The sequence below is a fragment of the Solanum lycopersicum genome, chromosome 10 (assembly GCF_036512215.1).
Source record: "Solanum lycopersicum chromosome 10, SLM_r2.1".
Classification (NCBI taxonomy): Eukaryota; Viridiplantae; Streptophyta; class Magnoliopsida; order Solanales; family Solanaceae; genus Solanum; species Solanum lycopersicum.
This window is the reverse complement of record NC_090809.1, coordinates 39,236,714-39,248,338: the sequence shown is the minus strand read 5'-3', so window position 1 is coordinate 39,248,338 and position 11,625 is coordinate 39,236,714. Positions and strand designations below refer to the sequence as shown.

Here is an 11,625-nt window from a genome sequence, read left to right as displayed (position 1 = left end):
TGCTACATGTTGAGTATTGTAGTTGATTTATGATATTACTTGATATATATTGTTTTCTATTTGGAGTTGGCCGATGATACCTACTCAGTACTTGTGTTTGTACTGACCCCCTACTTTTATGTTTTCTTCCTTGTTATTTGTGGAGTGCAGCAAACGTGTCGTCGTCTTCAACTCAACCGTAATTCTAGCCAGTCTTCAATTACACCGGAATTCAGGGTGAGCTAATGCTTCTAGCTTGGACTGGGTCTTCCTCTTCATGTCTTGATGCCTTGAAGTTCCGGCATGGACTAACTTTTTGTTTATTCTAGCTTTCTAGATACTCTTAGCTTTAGTAATTTGAGGATAGATGTTTTTGTGGTGATAACTTCCAGATTTTGGGGATAATAATAGTTATTGATTTTATTAATGAGTTTAAGTCTTCCGCATTACTTTCTGTTGATATTAATTGAAATGTTAAGGTTTAGATTGGTTGGTTCGCTCACATAAGAGGGTAAGTGTGGGTGCCAGTCGCGACCCGATTTGGGTCGTGACAGACTTGGTATCAGAGCATTAGGTTCGTTGGTCTCATCACAGAAGAACGAGTCTAGTAGAGTCTTAAGGAACGGTAGGGGGACGCCTTTACTTTTCTTTGAGAGGCTATATGACTTTAGGAAAATTCCATTCTTTCTTTCTTTCGTGCTATTACTTGGGTCCAATTGGTATCTAGGTGATACAAATTGGTATCTGACCATCTTCACTCTATTTCGCTGATGGTTAGAACTAGAGCAATGACTGCGCCAACACCAACATCGACAACACAAGAAGCGTCTGAGCTAGCCACTGGGGCTGTAGCTCGAGGAAGAGTAGCGGCAAGAGGCCGTGGTAGAGGTCATGGGAGGACGTCGTCTAGAGGAAGAGGATGAGCACCTAGCCCATCTGATACTAGGGCGGTGACTCCTCCACCGACTGAAGAAGTAGTAAGAGATGGTGAGGAAGGGGAAACTGAGCAAGTGCAGAACGAGGAACTACCACCCCAACTTACCCCAGAGATGATAAATCAGGTTCTTGCTTATCTTAGTGGGTTATCTGATCAAGGTCAAACACCTCCAGTGCTTTCTGCACCAACACCTCAGGGTCCGGAAGTACAACAGGTAACTGTTGCGGCTCCCCGCATGGATGTTCCATTGGAAATAGGAACGTTTTCTCGTCTGACTACAGGGCCTATAATGACAAATGATCAACATGAACTTTTTAGTAAGTTCTTGAAATTGAAACCTCCAGTCTTCAAGGGTGCTGAATCTGAGGATGCCTATGATTTTCTGGTTGACTGTCATGAGCTACTACACAAGATGGGTATAGTAGAACGGTTTGGTGTTGAGTGTGTGACTTATCAGTTTCAAGGAAACGCCAAAATGTGGTGGCGGTCACATGTTGAGTGTCAACCAACAGTGGCATCACCTATGACTTAGGCATCTTTCTCTAGCTTGTTTATGGAGAAGTATATCCCCCGGACCTTGAGGGATAGGAAAACAGATGAGTTCTTGAGCCTAGAGCAAGGCAGGATGTCGGTTTCTGCCTATGAGGCTAAGTTTCGTGCACTCTCCAGGTATGCCACCCAACTTTGTTTCAGTCCACAAGAGAGGATTTGCCGTTTTGTGAAGGGATTGAGGTCAGAACTGCGGATTTCAGCCTTACAGGTAGCGGCTACGGCAAAATCCTTTCATGAAGTGGTAGACTTCGTGATAGAGGTGGAAGGAGTGAAGCCAGATGACTTCACCATGGCATCGACATCAAAAAGGTTTCGAAAGGGAGGTGAGTTTAATGGTTCTTACTCTAGAGGACAGGGTTCAAGAGGTTACTCAGTTCGACCAATTCAGTCTTCACTACAGACTGTAGTTGGGGGTCCACCTCAGACCGGTCAACACTTCTCTGAGAGACCCATGCTTGACTCCAGAGAGTGTTATGGATGTGGGGAGACTGGACACATCAGGAGAAATTGTCCAAAACAGAGTTATAGACCCCCAATAGCTAGAGGTAGAGGTGGTCATGGAAGAGGCCGTCATTCTGGAGGACGCGGCGGTCGAGGTAATGGTGGTCACCAAAACGGTCGGGGTGATGGACAAATGGGAACTACTGCAGCGCATCCTGGTAGAGGCAACGGGCAGACAGGTGATAGGGCCCATTGTTATGCTTTCCCTAGGAGATCTGAAGCGGAGACATCTGATGCTGTCATCACAGGTAATCTTTCGGTTTGTGATTGCATGGCTTCTGTATTGTTTGATCCTGGATCCACGTTTTCTCATGTATCTTCTTCATTTGCTACTGGTCTTAATTTACCTTGTGAATTACTTGACATGCCTATTCGTGTTTCTACTCCGGTGGGTGAGTCTGTGATAGTTGAAAAAGTATATAGGTCTTGTTTGGTAACTTTTGTGGGGAGCAACACTTATGCCGACTTGGTTATCTTAGAAATGGTTGATTTTGATGTAATTCTGGGTATGACTTGGCTTTCTCCGAATTTTGCGATCTTGGATTGTAATGCTAAAACAGTGACGTTAGCCAAGCCTGGGACAGATCCGTTAGTGTGGGAGGGCGACTACACTTCCAATCCGGTTCTTATCATCTCTTTTCTTCGTGCTAAGAAAATGGTTAGTAAGGGTTGCTTAGCATTCTTGGCACATCTCAAGGATGATACTACCCAAGTACCTCCAATTGAGTCAGTCTCGATACTTCACGAGTATTTAGATATGTTTCCTGTAGACCTTCTTGGCATGCCACCGGATAGAGATATTGACTTCTGCATTGATCTTGAACTGGGTACTCGCCCCATTTCTATACCCCCTTATAGAATGGCTCCCGCGGAGTTAAGAGAGTTAAAGGCCCAACTTCAAGTGTTGTTAAGTAAATGTTTCATTAGACCAAGTGCATCCCCTTGGGGTGCTCCGGTGTTATTTGTGAAGAAGAAGGATGGGAGTTTTCGGATGTGCATAGACTACCGGCAGTTGAACAAGGTAACTATCAAGAACAAGTATCTCATTCCTCGCATTGATGACTTGTTCGATCAGTTACAAGGTGCTTGTGTCTTCTCTAAGATTGACTTGAGATCCGGTTATCATCAATTGAAAATACGGGCAACGGATGTGCCAAAGACTGCTTTTCGAACTAGGTATGGGCATTACGAATTTGTAGTAATGTCTTTTGGTCTTACGAATGCCCCTGCTGCTGTTATGAGCTTGATGAACGAGATTTTTAAGCCATATCTGGATCTATTTGTGATCGTATTTATTGATGATATATTGGTATACTCAAAGAGCAAGAAGGAACATGAAGAACATTTGAGAATGGTATTGGAAATGTTGAGGGAGAAAAAGCTTTATGCCAAATTCTCCAAGTGTGAGTTTTGGCTAGATGCGGTGTCCTTCTTGGGTCATGTGGTTTCTAAGGATGGGGTGATGGTGGATCCTTCTAAGATTGAGACAGTGAAGAATTGGGTAAGACCTACTAATGTGTCAGAAATAAGGAGCTTTGTTGGTTTAGCTAGCTATTACCGTCGATTTGTCAAGGGATTCTCTTCCATTGCTTCCCAATTGACAAACTTGACTAAGCAGAATGTTCCTTTTGTATGGTCGGATGAATGTGAAGAAAGCTTTCAGAAGCTCAAGACTTTGTTGACTACCGCACCAATCCTTACCTTGCCAGTGGAAGGTAAGAATTTCATTGTCTATTGTGATGCATCCTATTCGGGTTTGGGTGCAGTACTAATGCAAGAGAAGAGGTAATTGCTTATGCTTCAAGGCAATTAAAGGTGCACAAACATAATTATCTGACCCATGATTTGGAATTGGCTGCGGTGGTGTTTGCCTTAAAGCAATGGAGACACTATCTATATGGAGTTAAGTGTGAAGTATACACGGATCATCGTAGCCTACAGTATGTCTTTACTCAAAAAGATTTGAATTTGAGACAGAGGAGATGGATGGAACTATTGAAGGACTACGATATCACTATCTTGTATCATCCGGGAAAGGCTAATGTTGTGGCAGACGCCTTAAGTAGAAAGGAAGGGAGCATGGGAAGTCTAGCTCACTTGCAAGTTTCTAGACGTCCATTGGCTAGAGAGGTTCAGACTCTGGATAACGACTTCATGAGGTTAGAAGTAAATGAGAAGGGAGGATTGTTGGCTTGTGTGGAGGCGAGATCTTCTTTTCTTGACCAGATTAAGGGAAAGCAGTTTAATGATGAGAAATTGATCCGGATCCGAGATAAAGTGTTGCGAGGAGAGGCTAAAGAAGCAATAATGGATGAGGAAGGTGTTTTGAGAATTAAGGGAAGGGTATGTGTGCCCCGTGTTGATGATTTGATCCACACTATTCTTACAGAGGCTCATAGTTCCAGATATTTTATACATCCTGGTGCAACCAAGATGTACCGTGACCTAAAGCAACACTTTTGATGGAGTAGAATGAAGCGCGACATTATGGATTTTGTTGCCAAATGTCCAAACTGTCAGCAAGTAAAGTATGAACACCAGAGGCCTGGAGGAATACTTCAGAGAATGCCCATTCCTGAATGGAAGTGGGAGAGAATTGCAATGGACTTCGTGGTGGGTCTTCCAAAGACATTGGGGAAGTTTGACTCTATTTGGATAATTGTGGACAGATTAACTAAGTCTTCTCATTTCATTCCGGTCAAGGTAACTTACAATGCAGGGAAGTTAGTCAAAATCTATATCTCAGAAATCGTTCGATTGCATGGAGTTCCACTCTCCATCATATCAGATAGAGGTACGCAGTTTACTTCTAAGTTTTGGAGAACATTGCATGCTGAATTAGGTACTAGGTTGGACCTTAGTACTGCATTTCACCCTCAGATCGATGGTCAGTCTGAGCGAACGATTCAAGTGTTGGAGGATATGCTTCGTGCATGTGTGATAGATTTTGGTGGCCATTGGGATAGCTTCTTACCCTTAGCGGAGTTTTCATACAATAATAGCTATCACTCAAGTATATATATGGCTCCATTCGAAGCATTTTATGGGAGGAGATGTAGGTCTCCCATTGGTTGGTTTGATGCATTTGAGGTTAGACCTTGGGGTACTGACCTTTTAAGGGATTCATTAGAAAAAGTGAAATCTATTCAAGAAAAGCTTTTAGCGGCTCAAAGCAGGCAGAAAGAATATGCGGATCGAAAGGTTAGAGACATGGAGTTTATGGAGGGTGAGCAAGTCTTGTTGAAGGTTTCTCCCATGAAGGGGGTGATGCGGTTTGGAAAAAGAGGTAAACTAAGCCCAAGGTATATTGGACCATTTGAAGTACTTAAGCGAGTAGGGGAGGTGGCTTATGAATTAGCCTTGCCCCCAGCACTGTCAAGAGTGCATCCAGTATTTCATGTGTCTATGTTGAAAAGATACCAAGGGGATGGAAACTACATCATTCGTTGGGATTCCGTTTTGCTTGATAAAAATTTGTATTATGAGGAGGAACCTGTTGCCATTCTAGATAGAAAAATTTGCAAATTGAGATCAAGGGAGATTGCATCCATCAAAGTTCAATGGAAGAATCGACCCGTTGAAGAAGCCACTTGGGAGAAGGAGGCAGATATGCAAGAAAGATACCCACACCTGTTTACAGATTCAGGTACTCCTTTTCGCCCTTGTTTTTCTTCTTACGATCGTTCGGGGACGAACGATGGGTAAATTGGTATCTATTGTAACAACCTGTTTAGTCGTTTGAGCAGCGGATTTTATTTCTGGAAAAACTGGTTGAGACTACGGAACCCACGACGGACCGTAATGGGCACGACGGACCGGCGAGGGTGTCTCATTTCAAAACACTTAGAAATTGTAAAAAAAGGGTACTGAAATCGACCCCCTGAACTTCGTAACGGAATGGTAGGACGGACCATCACAGACTCTTTAGAGAATTGAGACTCTGAACTCTGTGACAGAGCAGCAGGACTGACCGTCGCAGGCACGACGTCCTGTCACAGGCTGCGTAATCCCAGGTGAGGTCGGATTTCTTTAAATGTTTTAAGGGACGTTTTTGGACTATTCCTACTATAATTATAAATTTAGTGGGTTAATGTTAATAATTTAACCACTTGAGGGTTAAAAGAGATAACCTTGAATTAGTTAATGGGTTAATTCACCATCTTTTAGACTTAACTATATGCTAATTAGGGAAAATAAAGAGGGTTTGAATAAGCAAAAGAAAAGAACAGAAAGAGAGGGAAAGAGGGGATCAAACGAGAAAGAGGAGAAACGGAAAGAAGAACAAAGCTTTGGGAAATTGCTTGCTTGATCAAAATTCTTCAGTGGAAGTAGGTTATGGTTTTTATACTATTCGTAGCTAACTCTTAATAGCGAATGATATGTGTTGGGTTGTATTGTAAAGTTTTCTATATGCTTAATTGTATGCTTTCATGAATATGATTATATAATTATGATGAAATAAGCATGATGAAGCTATTGAATCCCAAATCTTGAAAACCCCTTGTTAATGATGATGCCTTGGTACAAAAGAAGGCTTGATGAACTAAAGTAATGAGATGGATGATGCCTTGGTATAAAAGAAGGCTTGATGAACTAAGTAATGAGATTGATGATGCCTTGGTATAAAAGAAGGCTTGATGAATTAATAGAATGAGATTAGTGGAGCGGGTGTCACGAACCGACACGTAGAATTAGGGGATCAGGTGTCACGAACCAACACGTAGAATTAGGGGATCGGGTGTCACGAACCGACACATAGAATTAGGGGATCGGGTTTCACGAACCGACATATAGAATTAGGGGATCGGGTGTCATGAACCGACACGTAGAATTAGGGGATCGGGTGTCACGAACCAACACGTAAAATTAGGGGTCCAGGTGTCACGAACCGACACGTAGATTTAGGGGATCGGAGTGTCACGTTCTGACTCATAATAGTAGAGGATCGGAGTGTCACGTTCCGACACAAGAGGAATAAAGATAATGAATCTTGAAAGATGTTAATATACTCAATCTAATGAACCTAATTCCCAAATGAGTATGGTATTGAGGCTTGAGTCCTCATGTGTGAACTTGGCGGTATTTGGTAATGATTATAGTGCTTGTTGTTGCTACATGTTGAGTATTGTAGTTTATTTATGATATTACTTGATATATATTGTTTTCTATTTGGAGTTGGCCGATGATACCTACTCAGTACTTGTGTTTGTACTGACCCCCTACTTTTATGTTTTCTTCCTTGTTATTTGTGGAGTGCAGCAAACGTGCCGTCGTCTTCAACTCAACCGTAATTCTATCCAGTCTTCAATTACACCGGATTTCAGGGTGAGCTAATGCTTCTATCTTGGACTGGGTCTTCCTCTTCATGTCTTGATGCCTTGAAGTTCCGGCATGGACTAACTTTTTGTTTATTCTAGCTTTCTAGATACTCTTAGCTTTAGTAATTTGAGGATAGATGTTTTTGTGGTGATGACTTCCAGATTTTGGGGATAATAATAGTTATTGATTTTATTAATGAGTTTAAGTCTTCCGCATTACTTTCTGTTGATATTATATTGAAATGTTAAGGTTTAGATTGGTTGGTTCGCTCACATAGGAGGGTAAGTGTGGCTGCCAGTCGCGACCCGATTTGGGTCGTGACAAAATTTAACAAAAACTAAAACTAAATGACTAAAAGCCTAAATGAAACTCATGACTATTGTCCTCGGAGAATGAGGACTAACCACTGAATCTGCTGAACTAGAGATCGGAAATCCATCTATGCATGATCTAGATGATGGGAACCTAAACCTACATCACGAGAAGATGTAGAGTACGTATGCGGCAGTACTTGAAAGGTACTGAGCATGTAGGATAGAGTAAAGTTGTAATAATAAATAACTAAACAAGCATAATAATCTGACATGATAAACTGAATTATGAGCTAACTGAATGCAATAAGCAATTTATAACATGCTGAAACTGAATACTGAATATACTGATAAATGGTCAATGTAGAGAGTTTGATTGATTTGTGGGAGCTACTAATAACCAATAATAAAACCACATGAGCTAAATGTGGAGTCTGATGTATATGCCCCATCGAGAGGACTCAATATGCCCTGCCAAAGGTATAAAGACATGCTGGCGTGATCACTAAGTTGATCGCCCACACAGGGGAACCTACTTGGCTAGTAGTTCTTGGACTATTATGTATGCTAAACCCTAGTCCAACTCGGTATTATGCTCCTCCCAATGAATTCTTTAAATTTACTGTTTATGTCTAAATTTCTATAAATATTTGATAGCTCGAAACTGAACATGCAAACAAAGAATGCAACAATTAATATGGTAATTATGCATTTATAACTGAGGCATGTATATCTGAAGTAACTGAAATATCTGACCTAGCATGTGTAATTCAAGAACTAAAGAAATACATAGCTAGGGTTCTGAAATTCGTGCGATAATCTGAGTAATAACATGATAATCTGATTTAAAACATATATTTAATAAATTCATGAAGTTCTATTGAAAAACTAGAAACCCTAGGTTTAATCATGATAAGAGAATCAAGAATATGACTGAAAACTAGGGACCCAACGGGTGAAAGGAACCCACTACTAAAATCCCACATACCTAGTGATGAAATCCACAAAACGAGGCTGGAGCTACTGGAACTTTTGGTGTTCTTGAACTAGGGTTCTTGAGTTTTTTCTCCTTTCTTGCTTCTAGTTTTCTAACTTTTGATTTAATGATTTCACTTGGATATGTTTTAATTATGTTTGTAGTCTTAAACTAAAAAAATTTGATGATTTAGGGTCAAAACGATGTAACATAGGGTTTAAACGGAGTGGAAAAAGTCCAAAAGACCCTACGAAGAGTTGTTGTCGGGCCAAACGACGGCAAGGACTAACGGTCATCTATTTGTAGCTAGGTCATGCGACACCTAATTCATTTTGTGCTAAGATTTATAACCATTTGAAGTTGATCCAACTGTATTTCCCCTTAACTGTCTGCAAATTTTCCACCTACGAACCATGCTGGTCATCCGTAGCTCTTGTCAGAGAGTGGGTAAAGTGAGTATTGATCGACAGTCATGGACTATGGACCGTCGTCTAACCTACAGAGCGTAAGTCCGTCTGTCGTCCAAGACATAACAAATTTTTCTGGGCTGAAATTTTTGGGAGTTTCTGATCCCATCGATGGTTGTGTAGGACGAACCGTGGGTCAGACTACGGTCCGTCGATACCACCGTTGGTTGCACCTGCAGATTTTTTTTTATAGCTTGTTTTTGGTCTGTTTTGGCTACAAGGTTTTACATTATCTCCCCATTGGGATCATTCGTCCTCGAATTAAGACTAAACTAGCTGAAATAGAGGGAGAGTTGCGAACCTCACTTCTAAACACTGAGAACTGAGTTTCTAACTAAATTAAGTTCTGATTACATGCAATTATGCTGAAACTGCAAGTACAAACTGAGGAAACATGATACTAAAACCAAATTTATGCATGAATGTCTGTAAAACTGAAGAGGACTATTACCTCAAGCTCGAGTGGAATCGGAAGGAAAGAGGTAAGGATACTTAGATTTCATGGCTGCTTCTGCATCCCAAGTAACTGACTCCTCCACAAAACCTTGACTGAAGCGATTTCTTTGTTTCTCAACCTTCGAACCTGACGGTAAGGAATCTCAACAAGTACATACTCATAAGAAAAACTATCTTTCATCGCAACATTCTCTATAGGCACTACAGAGGCTTGATTACCCACACACTTTTTCAAGACTGAGATGTGGAAGACTGGATGCACTGCTGCTAATTATGCTGGCAACTCTAACTCATATGCCACCTTGACAACCCTTTTCAAGATCTTGTAAGGGCCTACATATCTAGGGCTGAGCTTCCCTTTCTTTCCAAATCTCATTATCCCTTTCATACATGAGTCTTTCAGAAAAACCCAATCATCAACTTGGACTCTACTTCCCTTATCCTTGTATCTGCATAAAATTTTTGACGACTTTGGGATGTCTTAAGTCTATCTCTAATGAGATGCACTTTCTCCATAGCATAAAGGACTAAATCTGGCCCTATCAAAGCTGCTTCACCTATTTCAAATCAACCAATAAGAGATCTACATGTATGCCCATATAAAGCCTCATAAGGGGCTATCTGAATGCTGGAATGGTAGCTATTATTGTAGACAAACTCAATAAGAGGAAGGTGATCATCCCAACTACCTTTTGAAATCGATCACACAAGCTCTCAACATATACTCTAAGGTCTGAATGGTACGCTTTGCTTGCCCATCCGTCTGTGGATGAAATGGGGTACTAAGGTTAACTTGAGAGGTAAGCTGAGGACCTCTATCTGAGATGATAGAAAAAGGAAACCCAAGCAACCTCACGGTTTTATTTATGTAAAGCTTGGCATAGTTCTCTGTGGAATTCGTAGTCTTGACCGCTAAAAAGGGAGAAGACTTATTCATCCTATCAACTATCACCCAAATGGAGATGCTTCTTACGAGTACGAGGTAACCATATGATGTAATCCATATTGATCACATTCCACTTCCAAGTAGGGATATCGATCTCTTGAGTCATACCTCCTGGTTTCTGATGTTCTACCTTGACATGCTGGCAATTGGGGCACTTACTCACATAATCTGCTATATCCCCCTTCATGTCATTCCACCAATAGACTTCTCGCTGATTGCGGCACATCTTGGTGGCACCTGGATGAATAGAATACATAGAGTTATGGGATTCTGCAAGAATATGTTGTCTCAACTCGCCCACATCAACAACACACAATCTACCCTTGTAGCGAAGTACACCATCTCCCCCTTGGAGAAAAAATCCACTCTTTGATTATGGACTGCGCCCTTAAGTTTAAGCAAGATCGCGTCACTGTATTGCTTTCCTTAACCTCTACTACCAAAAATGATTTTGCCCCATTCTGAACTATTTCCCAATAGTCTAATATACTAATAAGGTGAAATCCCAAGCGATCAAGCATGTGAACATCATTTACTAGCTCCTTCCTTTCCTCCTCAACATGGACTACACTACCCATAGATAATCTACTAAGAGCATCTGCTACTACATTCGCGTTACCAGGATGGTAACGCACAGTTATATCATAATCCTTAGAGATCCTCTTTTTGGACTTAAGGTAAGAAATAAATAGACCCATAGGCACTAAGCTACTACCCTTCCATTCTAAGATTGGTTCGTTTGGAAACAAAAAAAGAACACTCCTAGTTCTACAATCGACTGAGGCATAACATGTTGTGACCAATCCATGCCTAATATGACATTAAAGTCTACCATTTCTAACTCTACTAGATCTGTTGAGGTGACTTTCTGAGAGACTGTGACAGGGCAATTTCTGTGTACCCGTCTAGTTGTAACTAGGTCATTGACTGGAGTAGATACTGAGAGAGGTTCAGAGAGAGTTTCTGGACTAACACTGAATTGGACTGCTATACTGAGTTACAAAAGATAAAAGTCATGTTTGTTTTCTTTCCAATGATTGAACCATATGTGAGTCACATCCTTGAGTTTGTAGGATGCTAATCTCACCTATCACTACCAGTTGCTGACATCACACCAAATATTTTCTTGACCTCATCAATGAACTTTTATGGGTCCTTACCAACTTGCGATCCTAAAACTT

The 11,625-nt window shown here is 41.1% G+C and overlaps 1 protein-coding gene across 1 annotated transcript; it reads right to left on the bottom strand.

The window, feature by feature from the left end:
- Positions 1-9,494: 9,494 nt before the first annotated feature.
- LOC138338829 (uncharacterized) lies at positions 9,495-11,142 on the bottom strand. The gene is made up of 3 exons (XM_069289913.1): positions 10,782-11,142; positions 10,553-10,681; positions 9,495-9,625 (listed from the first exon to the last, which is right to left on the bottom strand). The coding sequence occupies exons 1-3, from the start codon at positions 11,140-11,142 to the stop codon at positions 9,495-9,497; spliced, it is 621 nt and encodes a 206-aa protein (XP_069146014.1).
- Positions 11,143-11,625: the final 483 nt, after the last annotated feature.

What these genes read in the sequence shown, in the direction of transcription:
- LOC138338829 (XM_069289913.1), bottom strand. Translation starts at nt 11,142, where the DNA reads ATGGGTCTATTTATTTCTTACCTTAAGTCCAAAAAGAGGATCTCTAAG. An exon ending in TTCTCCAAGGGGGAGATGGT is followed by an intron (nt 10,682 to 10,781) that starts GTACTTCGCTAC and finishes CTATTCATCCAG; the next exon opens with GTGCCACCAAGATGTGCCGC. An exon ending in AGAACATCAGAAACCAGGAG is followed by an intron (nt 9,626 to 10,552) that starts GTATGACTCAAG and finishes CCTTACCGTCAG; the next exon opens with GTTCGAAGGTTGAGAAACAA.